Source organism: Ciconia boyciana, chromosome 4 (genome assembly GCF_034638445.1).
Source record: "Ciconia boyciana chromosome 4, ASM3463844v1, whole genome shotgun sequence".
NCBI classification, from domain to species: Eukaryota; Metazoa; Chordata; class Aves; order Ciconiiformes; family Ciconiidae; genus Ciconia; species Ciconia boyciana.
In genome coordinates, this window is record NC_132937.1 from 62,517,328 (window position 1) to 62,538,588 (window position 21,261).

Genomic DNA, 21,261 nt, shown 5'->3' on the forward strand with positions numbered 1-21,261 from the left:
AAGTAACGTGTACCATTTAGTTATGTAATTTACAAACTGCATAATTGATAAGGATAGTTTAACGTTGACTGGGTAATTTCCGTAAGGAATTGGATGTAAGTACATTTGGAGTTTATTTTTTGCCAACTGAATGTCCCTTCAGATGTAACACTTTTGGTCACAAAATCTCCATTGCTCTTGTGCACCCTATTTGTATTTCAGTTAGAGAATTTAACTGAAAGTATCTGTTGGTTGTAGAGTACTTGAAATATCTAGATTTGAGTTTTTCATAAAGAGGATATAATTTGTCTTTTAATATTCAGTGTAATTTATTTAATATCAACATGTGTGATCAGAGAGAGGTACCTGTCTGGTGCCCCAAAACAGTTCAAGAGTAGAAACATGCTGGTCATTGCTGAAGAAAAGAATTGGAGTCATAATATACCATATTTAGTCATGCAATAAAAGGTCTTCTAACCCCAGATCTGTCTAGTTATTGCTTCAAGTAGCCTTCATTCCTAAGGTTCTCAAAATTACTTCTCTCAACCTAATTCTCTGTCTTTGGTTCCCCATTCTTCTTTGCCTTTGACTCAGACATGCTACATGCATTAACAGTGCAAAGAAAACTTCTCCTTGATCTCAGTTCACAGTCTGTATCCAGATTTGATTTGCTCAGCAGCAGCCCAAAGTTGCAGTTGTGATTAAAATTTTTGGCTTCAGTCTGGACTATGGTGAGAGCAGACAAGAGTCTTTAGGGAATTTAGTTATGAGGGTCTAGCAAATCCTTAGCAAACATGTGAACTCATTTTCCAAAGGCTTCTTCAGTTTGGCCAAATGTCAATAAAATTCCACAAACTGCAGAATAACAGTTTCTGTATATAGGGAAAAGTTGCTTTCTAGCCTCTGGGTTTCCAGCCAGGGAAGAACAACAGGAGTATGTAGGGAAGTGAGTTTATTTAATAATATTAATATAAGCCAGTTTGTTAATAATGCAGCACTGTGGTGGCGTGTGATTTCTAACTCTTTTTTTTTTTTTTCCTGGCTTCACTGAATTACTTGCAACAAAGAGAAAAACTAAACTATAGTTTGTTTATGATCTGACTCAGCATTTATTTGTGATTACTCTAGTCATCCACAAGTCTTTGCTTCCAAGTGTAAGATCACTAGAATCTCTTAAAGAAATGGCATCAAAGCTTAAAAAACCCCACATTATTCCCTAACTTTTCTCTTGGGCACTTCTGAACCATTTAATCTGGCGAGGAAGAAAAAAATAGCCTGAGGATAAAATTTCACTCCAGATGGTTAAAGTTTGACAAAATTATAAGCAACCGAAAAGTCAGACCTATAATGGGATGTGTCATGCAGACTTGATAACAGGCAAATGTTAAAAGCCATGCAAATATGAGGTAAGTGGTAATTTGTTTTTCTACTCTGTTTTGGAGCATCAAAATAGAAGCAGCTAAAATAAAATAGAATAAATTAATCCTAATTTTAAGAAAGTGTGTAGAATGATGGTTACTGCCTTATTCTTAATAGATATTTGGAAAAATGAAGACAGCTTTAATCACAAAGGAGATGTTTAATCTCATGGTATAATATACAGAATATAAAAACACTTCTAATACCAGAGGTATCTTCAAGTATCCTGTGGGACTGATTATAAAAAGTTGATGCAATCCAATCAGGGAATCTAGCTGCATTAATGTATACAGAGACGGTGCAAATAGTGTCAAGGATGACCACTTCAGTGTTACTTTTTACACACTTTTGAAACAACTCTCATGATGATCTTTTCGTATGCTTTATTTCTGTGTAAGCTTACTCTGTACCTCCAGCAAAGTTTCCACAAGTGGAAGGAGACAGTAGTTCTCTGTTTACATACAGACTAATGGTACACAACTGCAAGTAGTAGTATGAAATAAGGGGATTTCACACTTTATCATCATGTCAGCAATACACCGTAGTTAGGACAGAACAACTCCTGGCACAGTTAATGATGGCATTCTTGCCACAGCAACACTGAGCCCGGTGCTATGTAATTTACCTTTTGTCATAAACAAATTTTGCACCCACTGCAACATAGCCTGAATCTCACTTGTAATCTGAAGGAGGAAGGCTTAATTGTGTTACCAGTAGTTTCAATTGTGCAATCACTCTTTCTTTGATTCCCTAACAATGCCATAATCAGACAGAGAAACAGCATCTTTTGTTGAATGCCGTGGCAGAGTCCCTAAATAAAAGTTTTCTGCCTTTTAGGAAACATTCTTCAAGACCTTAGAGAGCAAGTACTTGCAATCAGAAATCAGCCTGCACTCATATATTGCAGTGAGGAACATCATTAGCCTATGAAACTTGTAGTTTCATAGGCTATGAAAGGCACATAAATGAATAATGAAATGGCGTATAAATGAATAATTCATATTAATAAATCCTCTTCTAATGAGATTGTTCAGATGAGTGCATTGTGTCAAAGTGATCGCCATTAAAATTAGGCCAAGTATAGTGTGGGGTACCAGAGAACCTTTGTGTGATGTCAGGTGTGACTTTCTAAAGAGGGCTTATCATACTGTTAGAAGTGAGGATGATAGTAATGCTGTTCCAGTGGCATTGCACCTTCTTTGTAAATCCATGAAAGAAATTCTAGCTACCTTTTCTTTGAAGAATTTACTCCTTAGTTTGTGTGGTTGGTAGCAGCATTGTGAATTTTGTCACGGAATGAGGAGTAGGTGTGATCTTCCAATCAGGTATGTGCATTAAGGAAAAAAAAGCCTTATGTGGTTATATAATCAAAGACAGTGTGATAACATAAGCATAGTGGAGAGAACGTAAACACCCTTAATTCCGCTGTTTCTTAGCCTTTGAGTATGTGAATCTGCAGCCTTTAACAGTTTTAAATATAGTTTGTGTGTGTGTATTATAGATTAAATAAAAGTGGGAATGTGGGATTGTGTTAAAATAGTCAGCAGGCTTTTCAAGCCCATTTTCTTTCAATATTGACACTTTTTGCTTGAGTGGGTTGGAAAACTGACAAACATAATGTATGTTGTATAAATAACTGAGCAGTATATCACCATAGTGGATATATGCATTTCTTTCTTATCATTCTGTTATCTGCAGTCTTTATAAATCCATTGCTCACTAGCAATGCAGACACAGAGTTATGTCTTCATAAACACACTAATTGCGGTGCTTTGTTCATTTTCCAGGATTTTCTTTGCATGCTGTTGGAAGACATCCCTGAACAAAAAGAGTAAGTGAGAACCAGGCTAGAAAAGTCAAAGAAGAAAGTAGAAATCAGATTTAAATATCAGCTGTGCTAGCCAGAAATAGTAGGATTTCTTTTAGTATTGTTATGCTTTTTTTTTTAAACTGTGTGTGTGTGTGTATCTTTCTCTGAAAATTCTCAGACATATATACACAAAAAATATGAGACTTGCTGTGTTGTTGCTATCCCATGCTCCCCGCAAGCAGTGCCTTTAACTTGCATGTTATGGCACCAGTGAGGTCCTGTGTTCACTATGCAATCTGAAGCACCAGGCACAGCTGCCTCCTCAAATTAATCTGTGATCCTCCTGCCAGCTGCTTTTGGCACATGGCACCCTAGAGCAAGGAGGCCAGAGCTTTGCTGTGGAGCTGGGAAACCAGAGAAGATGGATTTTCCTCAAGCAGTAGTCTGGTACCATCCCCTCCCTGTCACACAGCGTGCCAAACGGGGAAGGATGGAAAACACTAACAGAAATCCAGCGTTAATTGCCTGACATGTCCTTCAAAATCCTGCTGTATGTGACTGTGGCTGGCCAAAGATGATACAGCTAGTCTTTAGCAGAGCTTTAAATCCATCCCTGCTTATCAGTTGGTTTGTTCTGTGCTACTACAGACTGTGCTACAAATACAGATCCTTTTGTAGTGGAGCTTTACGTATTATAGTTTTTAAAAATAATGTATTCACTTGAAAAATGCCATTTTGGGGAGCAGGATTCCAAAAGTCTTCATAAATCTGGGTGAGCAGTTTGGAATAAAAAGGAGAGAAGATATTCATAGAAGTCAAATGTATTGCATTTTTTAGTGAAACACTTCTCTTCTGAGCAGGTGAGGGACAGAGAAGCTAGTTATCATTGAGATAATGTATTTTGTGGCATCATGAGTTTAGTTTGGGTGGCATTACATTTCCAGAAATGAACTGTAGGATGATATTTTGTTTGGATATGGGTTTCCAGCCCAAATATAATCAGGAATATTAAATGGAATATATGGGAAAGTGAATTATTTACTGGCATGATTATACATGGATTTGTTAATAAAATCTCTGTTTTCCTTCCTTTTTTCACTTGTGTTTCTCTGAAGTCCAAAGCTAGTACAAAATATTATTACAATAAGCATCCAATTTTCAGCCTAGAAACATGCCAAAATATTTAAACTTTCAGTGAGACTATTGCAAAAGAAGTATGTCTCCATTTGCGTTTCATCATACTCCAGAACGTATAGAAAAAATTTCAGATCTACAATAATTCATTTTACAACCAGACGTATAGCATATCTGAACTTACCTACTGCCAAAATTACCTTGGGTGCAGTTATGAACAGCAATGCCAAGAATAATAGAAGATCTGGATATACACAAGGCCTTTATTTCTTATCTGCTACAAAGATGTTTCTTCACTCTTGAATGTATTCTGTTGCTAGTACACAAATACTAGCCTGAGGTAAAAGTAAAGGGACGAAAGATGAAAATGAAATATTTTTAGAAATCATCTGCTGATGAGTGTTTTTTTGCACAAAGTTTTAGTCGTAGGAATGAAATGCATTTCAAGATTAGAGCAACAAAATTCTTTGTAGCACACAAGACCTCCCAGACTTGTGCAATTCTACCAAGTAAAATTTTAATGTTAAAACTAAATGCTTGTTACTTAAAAATATTAAGCACTGTAATATACTCAAGTTTGTAATGGAGGCTGGACTTAATTATAAAAAAAAAAAAAAAAAAAAAAAGAAAAGAGAAAGTAGTAGTAGGGAATCAAGCCAAATCCTGCCCTCAGCTGTGGCAACAGAGGCAAACTAGGGTAGCTAGGAGTAGAATTTGGCTTATGGGTGACTTTCGTAATGAGAATGGCATTAACATGGGCAGAAAGCAATCATATAATAGTGTGGAAATTTTCTGTAATTATTAAGTTGGTGTAACGCAACATTAGCTTTCTGCTATTGGATGCAGCAGACTATATCTAAAAGATTCTCACTCTTCCAGTACTTCATTCCTCTAGTTTTTAGTTACAGGAGATTTTTTAGTACATTCCCAGCGATGAGCAGTTCCAAGATACAGATGTAAATTCTTAAGTGGCAGTCACTGATTTTGCTGCCTTCTGTATTCAGAGGAGGATTATATGCCTATTTTATAGGGCTACTTCACTTCCTGCTCTGACTCAATTTTAATGGCATGTTAGCGGTAGGAATCCATTCTCCAAGGCAGGATCCTCCTGTTTCTGGACTGCGGGTGAATACTGACATCAGACAGGCCTAGCAGTACCTTCTGGTCCTTTAGAATTTCCTAACTTTCCCCTAAGGCAGATTATTTCTCTGTGTGAAGGGCTAATGGCAAGAAGGACAAACAAATATCTACCATTATCCTTCTCTGTTTTCAAAGCTGTTTAAAATATAACATGCACTGGCTATAGCCTCACATTATCTTGGCCTTTCTGTAGAAAATCTACAATACGTCCCACCTGTAACTGAGGCATCTTATCTCCTCATATATCGTTTGAAACTTCACTACATTAAAAAAAAACAAACTAAACCAAACAACAACAAAAACCCCTCTTACGTGTCTGTATATCACGGTGCACCAGATTTGATAAAACTCCCAGTGGCTCTGTTCTGTCCAAGGCTTACACCCATAGTCTTTGCTGTAAATTGATCCTCTCCACATCTGCCCAGCATGTGAGCCGTGCAAAGACTCAATGTTTTTAAGGCCCTGTAACAGAGGGTGAGTTTCACCAGCCTCCGATAATATCAGAGTTTCAGCTGCTTGTGCTCTTCACAACTGCAGGTCAGTTCTGTTCTTTGGGTTTTTTCTGGTGGTATTTTTTATTTCATTTAGTTCAATAAAATAAGTGTACTAATAAAGCTATGGTTTTAATAATACACGATAGACAAAGGAAGGTTTGTGTTACAGCTCTGCTATTTGTACTGTTAATAACTCAGGCTTACTAACCACATTCCTTGGATGTCTTCATAAATTGTCAATCAAGTACTAAATCAGTGTTAAAATAATGCTGTAATTTCAAACTACTCAGCTATACAGGTATATGTCTCTTTCTTTCATACTTCTCTTCATTACTCACATTGTAATGAATGTGGTGATTTTGATGGAGACAAACAGCTGGTAGGCACCCAACTCCCAAAGCAAATCATTGGGAATTATTCTTTCCAGTGTTTTTGATTCCCCCATTTTTTTGGTAAGCCAAAATGTAGATGCTGGACAAAAACCAAAGGAAATCTTACCTGCAGAAAGCTATGGCTAGGTGAGAGACTCACTAATCAGTCACTCGTCTTTGATTTGCTCTAACTATGTCTCCATATTTAGCTGGAATGGCTCACTTTGAAAATGGTTGATGTGTATGAATCTATATATCCAGATGAAGCAGATATGCTTGTTGAAGTATATTCAGTTGAATATGGCAGACTTTTTATCTTCCTTTACAAAAAAAGTTGCACATTTTCATGTGCACTGTTTATTTGCTGCAACATCTTATTCTAAAAGTGGTTTCTCCTCCTTGACTGAGGAATTAGGTGGATTTATGTTATAGTTTGCAGAGTGCCTTTGGGCCTTGTGCAATGAAAGCTTGATATATAGACATCTTTTATAATGCTAATTTTCAAATTATTATTAATGTTAGTATTTTACAGAGCTTGCTCTTAAGCATTGAATCTGGCCATGAACAGTATATATGCATGTTAGGGGATCATTCCTAGGCTTATCCGCTTCTCATCTAAACATAGACAAAGGATGAGAAAATGGATGTACTAGAATTCTCATTTTACAGTAGAGAACTGTAGTACAAAGCAATTGAAGAACCTGCCCAGCCTTGTAAGAGCTCTGTTAATAAAGCTAATCAGTTGAACCCAGATCGCACAGTCCAATACAGTACCTTAACCAGAAGGCCATTCAGGAAATCACACGCACACCAGCTCTAAGTCCTTACAGATGCTTAACTGCAACATAAGCAGGTGGTGAGTGCCCTTTCTGAATATGGATGCTTTACTAAACTGCAGCCTCTATAAATATCAGGCCCTGTGTCCTTTCTCTAGGACATTTGTTTTGAAATAGCAGTCTGTTCGTGATCTATTTTTTGGGCTTGATCCGCAGCCCAACAAATTAGTGGAAACCTTTCCAAGGACTTCACAGTTCTTCAGTATTGACTCTCAACACATTCAGAATAGATCTTTGCAATAGTCTGCATATTACTAATATACTTGGAAAAAAAATAGTGAATGCCTCTAAAATGCTAAAACAAGTTGCTTTTTTTGATGGGTGCCAACAAGAATGTCCTAAGTTGGAAAAAAAAAAAAAGGTGTGTGAAAGTACAAACAAAGAACACTGCATATGGTAATATGACAGGTGTTTAGCTGAAACAGGGTGCTGCAGGCAGAGAAATAGCAGTAGTGTTGTCTTTGCCCTTGAGAAAAATGACAAAGTTTCAGGAGAGGCTGAGCAACTTACTAGTGGTGTTTCTGCCTGGATTAGCGTGGTGTCAGAACAGTGCAATTCCCCTCAGTGTCATAAGCTCATTTCAAAGCCAGTGTTTTGAAATGAGCTGTTGTTGGCTTTAAAGGAAATGGAGAGTATATTAAGCAAAGGCACTACATAGCAAATGTAGTGTTATTATTTTGTATAGTTTTATTTTTTCTGAGGAAATCTCACACTTTAAATTAAGCTTAGTTTCAGGGGGGGGGTGTCCCTAGCTGCTCGCTCTATTTCAGCATTGTAACACTAAGCTGTATTGGTTTTGATTCATGCAGTAACAAATAAAAAAATGTTATTCTGATTATGCTGCTTGAGACAGAATAAATGGTACAATCCACCTATCTACCTTTGACTATATAAAATTTGGGGACCAGTTTTAAGCTAGTCCTGTATGTGCTCTCTGTAGTAACCAGACAAAAATAAGAACTCAAGAAAAAACATCATCTTATCCCGAGGAAGGTGAATTGACTGACTGTTTGGAGATACTACTCTTTCTCTCTGTTCCCTGTGGAAGGGACTCAGCTAACTAACTTAACTAACTTAAGCTAACTTAAGCTAACTTAACTAACTTAAGCTAACTTAACCTAACTTAACTAACTAACTAGACTAGACACAAATTCTTAGAGCACTGTAGTAAGGTAAAGACAATTATAGCCTGAAGGATCTGGCAGTCAAATGCTCTAAATTTAATAAATTTGCACAAATAACAAGATACTACTAAAAGCTGACCAAATCTGGATATTTAGTAATTAATTTGAATGTAGAACACTACCCCATTACAAGCATGGCATATATGTTCAGTTATATGTAGAAAATCAATTTCCATAGTGATCAGACATGCAGAATGGTAATTTCCTGAAAATTCAGAATCCTGCCCTTGTAGAAATGCTTCTGCATGACTGCTGCAATTATTTGAACCACATGTTCAGAGGGAATTTTTTTTTTGTCTGTAACAGTCTACAATCTCCTAATGTTACAAGAGATATTTTGACATTTCAGATTTAGTGACTGGGAAGATTTCTTTGGCTCCATGGGAATTACTCTACCTTCTGGGACTTTTAAAGTCACCTCAGCCAGGCTGATATGTCACCTCTTACTTGTAAAGACACTGTTGAAGTAAAGTTTGGACCTAAATTGCATGAACTATCAAAATATATTACCAGCAGTGAATAGACTAGTGCTGTTTCCACATTAAGCGTCCTTGGCCTGCAACCATATGACTGATCAAAAACTGAAGAAAACTATTAATAGGAAATGAAAGCATGTATAAATGGCTTTATTGTCATTGTAATCTGAATGGTCTTTTTCTTTAATCTGTAGCTTCTTCCGATTTTCAGTATGATGCTGTAGCCCATGTATGCAAGCATATCTTAGTAGCTGAATGACATAGGGCAGCATTTGTAAGGCAAGACTTTCTTATGTTTAAGGCACTTGGTGACTGTTTTTTGCCTTTGTTACAAAATTCCTGTGTATGCTGGACAAGCTTATTAAAACCAGATTGCTTATTTTTTGCATACACTGTTGAACAATTACTCAATGAGAAGCCAGCTGACTATTTTGATCAGATTCTCCCATCCCTAATTCACATTGGCAGAATTTTATTCTATTAGGTAGACCTGCTCATTTTAATGGACCTACTTCAGAATACTGCTGAGTGTGAGTAGGGATGGCAGATCTCGCAACACAATGGTGTAGAGTGGAGGTTGTAGCTGCTAATTCTGCCTCAAAGGAATGCTAACACATAGTTCTGCTTGGAGGCGGAGGGTAAATTTTTCAGCTTGGATTCAACAAGGATAAGAATTTCTAACTCAGGATATAAGCTATGTCTGGAAAAGTGCTGTTGTTACACATATTAATATCAATAATTTCAATCTTTGGTCATTCCAAATAAAACTAACCAAGTTAAAAAAAAAAAAAACTATGATCAGTAAACACACAGAAATTTTTACTCTATGAATGTGTTCCAGGGTCATCCACTAGCATATTGCTTGACTGCTTTTGAGACTCCATAAGCTCTCTAAGCCTTAGTTTTTCCATTTGCATGTCAGGCATAACAGTGATTGATCTCTCTCCCATCAGCATAGTAAAAGTTAATATTTAAAGGTGTTTAAAAATCCTTCAGTAAAAATGACAGATGTTTTCATTACAAATCCTTTGTAGTCACTGATACAGTCCATAAATAAACATCCTTTAGGGTCAGAATTTTGAGCACAGCTTTGTCAGGGGATGGGGGGAAAAAAGGCTTCTTTGTCATCTAATTCAAATAAAAAATATATGGGGTTGCTTCCCTTCCTGCTTCAGAGCTTCTAAATGGCTGTTCTTTTCATGAATGCTTTCTTGGTTATGGGTGTACACTACACATATGAAGGTAGCTGCAAGTATTAGAATGAGTCTTGCCAAGGCATTACCATGCACAGGACCATGCACATCTATTCTGCTTCTCAGAATATTTACAGTCATCGAGGGCTTACTCAAGTTCCTTTTTCAGTATTAGCATACTGCATGGACAGTGTGATTCTTTTTTTTTTTAATTGGCTTCCCTGCACGTTGGGAAGACTTCAACCACAGTTGAAGTAAATGCGACAGAAGTTGCTTACGAAAGTATAAAGGGAAATGTAATTTCTGAATTTGCAAATACTTATGCATGTTGTTATTTCTGTCCCACACAGCTTGATCATGACAAACTATTTCCTTTTGTTGGGGCTCCAGACTATTCTGTGACTTCACTGTGAGTGTTATGAGGACATAAAGAAAGTGCAGAAAAGATGAAACTGAAATATATTACTTGGTAACTTTGAGGATTAATATCCATCAGTGCCTTTTAAAACCCAAAAGTTTAAGGAAGTTTGTATTTAATTTCATTTTCTTTGGTATTTTATCTTTACATTTAGGCTGCTTGTGTAACAAGATAGTAGTTTTGAATGTCTCTGGCCAAATTTACTTGCCTGTGATTTTTTTTTTTCTGTAAAATCCCAAAAATCCACTCAACAAGAAGCTGAGCACCTGTTCATACTTCACATGTTTCATAAGTGCAGTTTACCATCTTACACTTTCTCTGTCAATCCTCATAAGCACTGAATTTATTGTTTGAGTTTTAAGCACACAAAACCTGATCTGTTTTTAATTTAGAATCATAGAACCATTAAAGTTGGAAAAGACCTCTAACATCTAGTCCAACCATCAACCCAACACCTCCATGCCTACTAAACCATGTCCTGAAGTGCCACGTCTACATGTTTGTTGCACTCCTCCAGGGATGGTGACTCCGCCACCTCTCTGGGCAGCCTGTTCCAATGCTTGACCACCCTTTCAGTAAAGAAATTTTTCCCAATACCCAGTCTAAACCTCCCCTGGCGCAACTTGAGGCCATTTCCTCTTGTCCTGTCACTTGTTACCTGGGAGAAGAGACCGACCCCCACCTCTCTACAACCTCCTTTCAGGTAGTTGTAGAGAGCGATAAGGTCTCCCCTCAGCCTCCTTTTCTCCAGGCTAAACAACCCCAGTTCCCTCAGCTGCTCCTCATCAGACTTCTGCTCTAGACCCTTCACCACCTTCATTGCCCTTCTCTGGACATGCTCCAGCAACTTGTCCTTATTGTAGTGAGGGGCCCAAAACTGAACACAGGTGCCGCCTCACCAGTGCTGAATTTGCTCATATCACCTCTGATGGTATTATTCATTAAAAAGTCAAGAATGTAGTACCACTGCCGTACAGCCAATACTTGGAATTCAGGATTTTGCTCAGCTTCTAAAGGGTTAATGTTCATGTGGAAAAATCGGTGGTTTTGTGTGTGTCTTCTAATTTTTTTTTTTGTTTTTTAAGATCTGGGTTAACTGTAGAAAGTATCTTCCAGAATTGGCTTGACACTTCCGGAATACCAAAGGTAAATACAAAATACCAGTTCCCACATCTTTCTGGAGTCTTGCATTTCTCATTACATTATATATTATTTAAATCACTAGCTGAACTTGTAACAGGTATGGTTTTAAATAAACAGTTTTGATGATGACTGCTTTCCACATCTTTGTATGGGTTTAGCTTTTATTGGTTGCAGGTTTTCACTTCTACCATTGTCTCAACAAACCTGCCCATGGGCAAATCTTACAAAACTTATCCTCTTGCTTAATATTGTAGTTGTATGGAAGTATGCTTTACAGTATAGTGGTGGACTCTACTAAATGTATGGAGCATTGTTCACAGTTGTCAGTATATGAATTACTTGAAAGCCATACTGACAGCAGTAACTAAATGTCGAACTATTTGTACTTTGATATTTTGTTAATATTGTGACTAGCTCAAGAATCTGCTGCACGGGCAACATATTTTGTTGATATTCCAGCTCTGTTGCAGTCAAGACTTAGCATTATTTTCTGCTTTTAATACTAAAAGCTTTTAATATTAATGTTTTAAATTCTGTGAACTGAAAATGCTTTATTGTGTCTGTGCTATGTGAACGCTCTGATTATTCATTTTGGTCCAAAACTGGGATTAGCTGAAGAAAGATATATCTTATAAATCTTCCTAAAACCCAGTTTTATACAAAGTATGTTTTTATTATACACTTGGGGCTCAATTTCTAACTGATTTCCGCTAAGCTGGCATCCCCTAGATTGCTTGGGATTTATCTTACCTAGTGCTTGCATTTGTTTCCACTTTGCATTAGCATTTTATAAAAAAACTTCTAAGAGTTAGAATGATAAGTCCTCATTTGTATGTGCAGAAGTACTTAGGCAGCATGACTAAAGCTTTGAGGAGTGAGCATGTTTGCAGGTAGAATTGTCAAACTAGCTGGAGAGCTCAATATGATAAGCAGTGGTCACTGAACCTGAGCTGTATCCAAACACTGTGTGGTTGAGCTTTAGACGTTTGCATGTCCACTGTTCTCTGTATGCTGTAGAAGGCTCTTTTGGAAGTTTTGCCCTGAGATCAAAATGTTCAAAGACTAGTATTTGAAGATGCTATAAAAGCAAGGTGGAGTTTGTTTTTTGCTGTAGAATTACTGAAAATAACATTAGCTTTAATTGGAAGGGAGGAAAGGAAGGGACAGTAAGTATCATCATCCATCTTGATGTTCAGTCATTCTTGAAAAAGGACCTTGTTTTTAATGCTATGTTTTGATCAAGGTTTTGTTTCTGATAGGAAATTCAGTACATTGTAGAACAGCTGCTTCAAGTATAGAGGAGAAACTGATGTTGGACAGCTGTAGTTGTAAGATGCTGAACTGCCTGTCTGAAATGAAAGAGTTTTCTGGCACTTTACTTACATATGTATCTTTGAAGATGTGCCTTCAATGTCCCACAATCAACTCTGAAATCACAAATAAGGAAGATAGGAGCAGACTAAAGAATTGAAAATGGTTTTGATTAACGTGAAAACTGAACTCTGTTTTCCTCAGTGTGTACCATAAGTTGTTCAGAATGAATAGTGAGTGGTTTCATTATACCCTGCAAGTATCTATTGGTTGTGTAAGCAAAATATGTAGCAAAAATACTTCCACGTCCAGCAGGCTTGTAAATTGTTGTAAATTTTCTTTACAGACCAAAGAGATTTCCCTGATAGTTTGGCTGTTTTGTAAGAAAAACGTCAACAGGAATGGTGCTGATTTAGTGTTCTGCTGCTTCTGAGAATCAGCATGCTGACCACTTCTCTCTGTCTCTCTCTTCCCTCAGTAACCTTTTTGATGATGTACCCTTGTTACCTTCAGCACTTCTCAGGCACCTGTGGGAACTAGTTTCCACTTTATTGAAAGAACTGGAGTTGTTGTCATTTAGTGAATAGGAAACCTTTTTTCCTTTATGCTTGATTAAATCATTTGGGGAGATCTTATTCCTGAAATCAAGACTGTAGAGGTTGCTTGGTAGCTCTGTATATGTTAGTATCTATAATCTAAATATGACAGCATTTACTGACTACAGAACTATAAATCTACTCATGTGCTGTACAGGAGCTGATACTGAAACGCCCTTAAAAAGTATTTAGATGACCTTTATTTCAGCAAACTATTAACTTGGCTAACATGATGGATCTCTGTGAAGACACATAGACCACCTTCTTACATGCAGGTGAACTACCTGCATCATAAATAGCAGCCCAGGAACGCCACAGAACTGATTTATTCTTTCTCATATGGGTTGCCAGGTGAGTGGGCTAGGGTGTGTGTAGAGGAACGTTTCTGTCAGCTCCTTTGGGCGAAGTCATACGGCTGAGCCAGGCAGCATGAGCACTATGAGGTACAGTTGCCTACCTTTCTTGAGTACTGCAGCAACTGAAAAGCAGCTGCTTATCACCCTTATTTTGCTGACTGCACTATAGAGTCCTTTAGCATAATAGTTAAAGTCACTCTTAATCCTGCAGCACCTACTCTTCGAGGCACAAAATGCATTTCTTAGTGGTTTAGTAGATACCTATGAGAAATAACTTGATTGAGAATTCAAACATTTTAAATTTACAAATACTATCTAAGACTTCACTACATTTGGAGGGGAAACTTCCTTACTGAAGAGACTATCCTCTGTAATGGGATGGGAAAATATGCATCATGCTGTACATTCTGAAAGTCAAGTCAGAACATGGTTCCTTTATCTCTCTCCCATATGAGCATTTTTCTATTTTATAGTGGCTGTGGTTGTTTCCGTGCCATCTTTTATTTCTATGTTTTGGTGGGTTTTGCTCAGGAAATTCACGTCATGCATTGACTATAAAGAAAATTCACCACTTGTGGTTCATTTACAGCATTAGCTACCAAGGTGTTTTTAAGAATTTTCTGCCGTGGTTATCACAGAATCACAGAATCGTATAAGTTGGAAAAGACCTTTAAGATCATCGAGTCCAACTGTAAACCTAACACTACCAACACCACCGCCACACCATGACCATAAGCACCTCATCCAAACATCTTTTAAATACCTCCAGGGATGGCAACTCAACCACTTCCTTGGGCAGCCTGTTCCAATGCTGGACAACCCTTTCAGTGAAGTAAAATTTCCTAATACCCAGTCTAAACCTCCCCTGGTGCAACTTGAGGCCATTTCCTCTTGTCCTATCACTTGTGACCTGGGAGAAGAGACCGACCCCCACCTCTCTACAACCTCCTTTCAGGTAGTTGTAGAGAGCAATAAGGTCTCCCCCCAGCTTCCTTTTCTCCAGGCTAAACAACCCCAGTTCCCTCAGCCGCTCCTCATCAGACTTGTGCTCCAGACCCTTCACCAGCTTCGTTGCCCTTCTCTGGACATGCTCCAGCACCTCCATGTCTCTCTTGTAGTGAGGGGCCCAAAACTGAACACAGTATTCGAGGTGCGGCCTCACCAGTGCCGAGTACAGGGGCATGATCACTCCCCTCCTCCTGCTGGCCGCACTAGTTTTGATACAAGCCAGGATGCCATTGGCTTTCTTGGCCACCTGGGCACACTGCTGGCTCGTATTCAGGCGGCTGTCAACCAACACTCCCAGGTCCTTCTCTGCTGGGCAGCTTTCCAGCCACTCTTCCCCAAGCCTGTAGCGTTGCATGGGGTTGTTGTGGCCCAAGTGCAGGACCTTGCACTTCGCCTTGTTAAACCTCATACAATTGACCTCGGCCCATCGATCCAGCCTGTCCAGGTCCCTCTGCAGAGCCTTCCTGCCCTCAAGCAGATCAACACTCCTGCACAACTTGGTGTCATTTGCAAACTTACTGAGGGTGCACTCAATCCCTTCATCCAGATCATTGATAAAGATATTAAACAGGACTGGCCCCAACACAGAGCCCTGGGGGGAATATCCAAAATCTATCCAAATCTTTTTATATCCAAATCTGTCGCCTGTACACAATTGGTACTCTCTAAAATTTGATAACAACATGGTCACCTAAAAACAGACTTGTTAGCCCACCCCTCAGTTCACTACCTTCACAACAGTGTCTAGCTTAAGGACACTGGGAGGGTACTTGTGCAAAAGATGGGTGAGGGTAAATACTTTCCACTCCCCAGACTGCTGAAGCAACATTACCTACCATCTTCCTTCCAGTAGACAAATTAGCATTTTGTATTCTTTACAGTTGTATGTCATGGTATCTGCCTAACTGAAGATCCTGTACTCCTTTACCTGTGCTTTGTTACATTTGCCATCCCAAATCCTGTCTCCAACTCTGTCCAGGGAACCGCATATATATACCCCTTTATACTTGGAACTTATAACTATTGAAACTTTAATATTTGTCAATTTCTATTACCATTTCACTCTTGGAAAAGTCATTTGGTCTTTTCTAAATATTGGGCCAGTTTCCAGGCTTGTGTATATACCAGCAGTAATCAAGAATAACTTAACTTGAGTCATACTGATAAATAAAAACAGAATCTGGCCTGTTGCCATGGAAAAATAATTCTGCATGCCAAGTTACACTTCCAAATTTGGTATTTTCTAAAGCATTAGAAAGGTTAAATTATATAAAGGTTAATTATATAAAAAAGGGTGTGTGGTAATGCCTGGCCCATTCTTTCTTACATGGAAGAGTGCCACGGCACAGTGGTTGTCTTCACGCTTGCTGCGCAGGAAGGTTTTCTCACACACAAAACAATAAGGAACATAAGAGATGAAAAGCAAGCATTTCTGAAATACAAGCTTTCATGAGGATTTTCTTCTGGGAACGCATCGTGGTGGTGTTAAATAAGGTGAAGCATATTGCATTGTTGAAAATACTTTTTATCAAATCAAGCAAACTTCAGCATGTACTTCTGTCTCAGAAGTGACTTACCAGGGGATTATAGCAATTTTTCATCATGTGCAAGTAGTAATGACTTAACCCTAGTAACTTTAGTCAGTGAGTTAAGCTGGCAAGGAGTAGAATCAGAAGAACAAAACAGCATTTAGAGCTGGAAAACACCTATGAAATCACTTAAGTCCACTTCATTCCTGCTGATGATGATTTCTTCTCTTAAGTACAGTTTCTATTGTGTCTTTCAGTCTATGTAATGTTTAGAGTTTAAGACTAAAAGCACATATGCTTCTTGAGGAACATTTTCTCAGTTCTGCACAGACTTGTCTTTGTGTTATATTGCCCACTTACTCTTACCTGAATTTCTTATTCTACCCTAGATAATTAACCTTTTAAACATATGCTTAAAATCTTTCCCCATTTTGAACTGCATTGTACAGTGTTTAACTGAGGAGTAGACCAATAAACATTAGCTAGTTTCTGCATCTCATAAACTCCTACATGTATTTTTTTAACTCATTCCAGTTTCACCACCTTTTCTTTTCCCTCTGAAACTCCATTGTTTCATAACGTATTATTATTTACTGTTAAACTTGCTATGTTGAGTGTTCGTTGGGTATGTATTTCATTTGATACCTTGTCTGATGAAAACGATCTTCTCCAGATTCATTCTTGAGTTAAAAGGGTGGGGGGGAGAGTAGTTGGCCTGCTCCTTCATGATTTTTAGTTTCCAACAGATCCTTCAGAGTAATGTACAAGTCTTATGTGATCACATAGCTGCAGGCACTAGGATAAACACACCGAACATCCCCTCAAAATTATGAAAAAATGGCAAGAGGTGATAGCAGTGCTGTATCCTTCTCCTAGTCCCTTTTGCTACTTTATCCTCCTGTTAAAGCTTAATTCTTATCCACTGTTCTACCTTAAACAGTATTTCCTGATTAAAGTAGGTACTGCCAACAGGTGTTTCAGAGTATGTACAGTATCGTGTGTATTGTGAGAATACTACTCCATGCTTTCTACTTCTGAATGAACACTGGAGTACAGCCTCCTGTTACAATATGAAGCATTTTGCCATTTAAAAAAAAAATCGTATTTTTTCCTCTCTGCACTGCTTCTTGTTACTGTGGTAAAGCAGTAGTTTAAGCTATATCTACTAATGTTATTTGTAAATCATCTACATTTCTGGAAATACACAGTCAAAAGATATCTTCCAGTGGTGAATACTCATTTGTTTATAGCATTTCTGGTTTAGTTTGTATATGACTGGCTCTTGGATTGTCCTACATGAAGAAATGCATTGGAAAGGAAACTCATAGCAACACTACTGAAAAATTGGAACTGAAATATAATTTGTAAAGTCTTCTAAAACAATGCAAGTAACATATTTCTGTGGTTTCATAAATTTTAGGAGGATGTTACAGCAGGAGCTCAAGTACTCAATATGATTTCTGATAAAACAGTTTGTTGTTAAGAAGGTTCCTGGCTTTTGCCCCAGTTACAAGCTTTATAGATTTCCTGTTTCCTTTTACTAAGACAAAAATACAGATGAAGGTCGCTCTAGAAGAGAATGCATCCCAGGGTGGCAGTTATGGTCAATTACTAACAAACTAACCACATTCAAATATTTTTTAAAAGAATTCTCTTACTAAACTTCTGAATTATCTTTAGCAGTTGTTCACCCAAGTTTTACAGAGGGTAGAAGAAAATTTTTCAGCAGAAGAATCACTCTTATTGGATCAGAGTGTAACTTAAGGCTTTGGTTTGTTAACACTTGATATTTCTTGTCATTGCTACTCATGCCTTATCTTGCAGTTTTTCTGTCTGGATGTACATAATAACTGCATATTGGTGGACGGCAACACTGAGACAGTAAACAACTGAAATCCTTATTGTTTGTTGAGATACAGTAAATCTGTAGGCACTGGCAGTGAGAATGACCTGTTAAGTAGAAAATCTCATTCAAGCTTGTGATTTGGGGAAAACATTGGGAAGGGGCTATGAAGAGGTATAATTTTCTTACTTATTTAATAAAGTTCAACAGTGACTGTTAGATTAATTTCAAAGTTGGTTATTAAGTATTAGTCACAAGAATAACATGCTGCTGCTTAAATACTCAAGTTTGCTACTTGCCCTTTCATTTTTTTTTATCTGAACGTGGAGACTTTTGTGTGTATTTTAACATCAATGCAGAGAATATAACTGATTGGTAGTTTAATTCTAATGAGTTGACATTTGAGAAATAATCTGAAGGATGAGTAACTGCTACTTTAAGATATGTACTTATTCTTGTATGTGGAAAGCATACTTTGAAGAATAGGCGCTTCCCCTCAAGAAAAATGGTATTGTTTTGATATTAGCAAGCTTGCAGACTGGAAGATGAAAAGATCTTTCTAAAGTCCTTAAAAATTTAAATGAGCATAGGTCAACAATATAAATTGATTAGTGGATTCTCTAATGATAGCAAGCACAATAAGAACAAAGTTTTTGAATAGGAATTATTAGTGCTGTGTTTTTTCCAAAATTAGCACTTGTACTGTCAACATTGCATCCCATTTTCTTAGAAGAGAAGATGGGATTTTGGAAAATATAAAAATGTAATCAAGCAACGTGTATAGTACTGTAGCGTGCATAAATGCCGGATGAATCATGAACAGAAAAAAAGACAGATTGCACAGACAGACTTTCTGTGTTGTTAACTCTTTGAAAAGGTTTTAGATAAAGACTACCCATCTGAAAGTCTTTCTAGATAGACCAAAGTATACAGGGAATTTGATATTTTGTTTGGGGCAAACTATCAAATAAGTTGTAATGTCTGTTATTATTTAAATAGGTCCTGTGTTGATCTAAAGGTTATTGGCATAAAACAGTCTTGTAATTTATTTAACTGTTCCAATAAATTGTACTTAAGATACTGCTAAACAAGACACAACAGTGGTATATTTTTGTTTGTTGAATAGTTCAAAAATTCAAGAAAATCACTTATATAAAATGATATATCATTAAATGTCAGTAAGGACCCAAATTTATTTCAGAGGTCTTCAAGTTCAGGCATGACTTAGTATTGTTATAGTTTTGGAGGGTTTGGGGTAAGTTTCTTCTGCATTGCATGTGATTACTGATTTTAGGAGAAAAACACAGACAGTCAAGATCAGAATAGCATTGTTACAAATTATTGTGTGATAACATTCTAAAATTGGAAAAAATGCCGAGTCAGTTTAGACAGCCACATAGTGCTGAGTAACTTGGTGTCTAGGTTGAATGTAGATGTTCATTTTTAAATGCTAGATTTGGAAGTACTGGCCCTAAAATTTCAGTGCCTTTGTTGTTCTAATTTCTAAAAGTGAGGTTTAAAACAGAGTTTTAGGAGTCTTACATTAGCCATTAATTGAATAATTCAGAAAAAAATGCTTTTGAGATTCTCACCTAGGACTGTGAGTCTGCATTAAGGCTGAGGAGGATACTTCACTGGATTTAGTTTAATGACCTGCTAAAACATTGGCTTGCCTCTCCAGTGAAAAGCCAGATTTTCACAAATGTCTGTTTTTTTTCAGGCTACCTTTCAGTATTGTATGTGTCCAGCTCAGACATACAGTAGTAGTAGTGTAGTAAATCTGCATGAGTAATAGCTTGTTCAAGAAGTTGAAGTGCATTTGAAGAAATGTTCCATTTCTGAAATAATTGTGGACTGGATTCCACATGTTTGTTCATTAGAATCTCCTTATTTATTAAACTTAAAAGAGATTCTCAAGCAGTCGTTCTGGTTCCCTTTTCCTATTAATTGCATTGCTGAACACAAAAGCTGTGTTATGTGCAGAATGACTGAGCTTATCCCTACTAGAAAGGAGTTATGTTTGGTATCTAAAGAACAATAACAGTTTGCTGCCTGGCTGATCAATGCTGGATCAAGTTCACATTCCCAAGCTCCCACTCTCCCACCTACATGCGCAGGGGGTGGAAACATAGCAAAGAGAGGGAGGACAGGTCCTCTTTTACACAGAAATGTTGAACTGAGACTTGCCTAATAAGGACACAGCTGGGTTTGCATAGCGATAAACATTTATTTTAATCCATTGCTTGTAAAAACATCCTAAGAAAAGCACAGAAGTTAGCAACCAATTAATTTTTAGCCTGCCCATTGTTTTCTTTACCCAATGGAAACAATCCATAGAGGTTTAAAATACTTTTTTTGCTACCTTGAAAGAAAACAGTTTTTCTATATTAATAAGGAAAGAGTAGCCTTTGAAATGGCTGAAATCTCTCCAGTTTGGAGTCCCTTGTAAGTAGTTTTAGTGCATTGGACACAGGCTATGAGAAGTCAAATAATGAGAAGTCAAATGCTACTTTAGGAGAGAATATTTGAGATCTTTTTAGTGCAGGAGGATAGAGAGTTGGGCATGAAGCTGAGGTAAAAATTTTATGACAGGAACAAGTTGCCACCTTCCCTCCCCAGTGGTCTAGGGGTCTTAAAAGAAACACACGTTTTACTTCCTGGAAAATTTCCCTGTTTTCTAGGCTTTTAGAAAGACATCTTTGTGATTGGAAGGAATAAGTATTTGGGGAAGATTTATTTCATGCATGTGTATAAACACATACCATGTATCTGAAGTCCACGTAGCCCTCTGTAATGCTGACCCAAAAAACTGACCTGCAGTGGTCCAGTCAGAAAGTGAAAGTGATTCTGGGGATTCAGATCCTGCCGTTGTGTTCCCAGCTGGCCAGAGCTGGGGATGGAAGCTCTTGCTTTTGAGCCCAGTGCTTTTTTCAGACATTCTGCAAAAACACTGAGTACTGAAGTACTTCTGAGAGCAGATGGTAACAAAATTTGTGTAATGGTCTTCGTTCCATCTCCATC

At 37.6% G+C, this 21,261-nt stretch overlaps 1 protein-coding gene across 11 annotated transcripts in view; it reads left to right on the plus strand.

Moving 5' to 3' along the window:
- The window catches only part of AOPEP (aminopeptidase O (putative)), a 209,848-nt gene that overhangs the window by 100,497 nt on the left and 88,090 nt on the right, over nucleotides 1-21,261 (plus strand). For all 11 annotated transcript variants that reach the window (XM_072859722.1, XM_072859731.1, XM_072859719.1 and 8 more), the window contains 2 exons: nucleotides 3,186-3,229; nucleotides 11,540-11,600. In XM_072859722.1, the coding sequence (XP_072715823.1) occupies nucleotides 3,186-3,229; nucleotides 11,540-11,600 (105 nt within the window). The remainder of the gene's footprint in view (nucleotides 1-3,185; nucleotides 3,230-11,539; nucleotides 11,601-21,261) is intronic.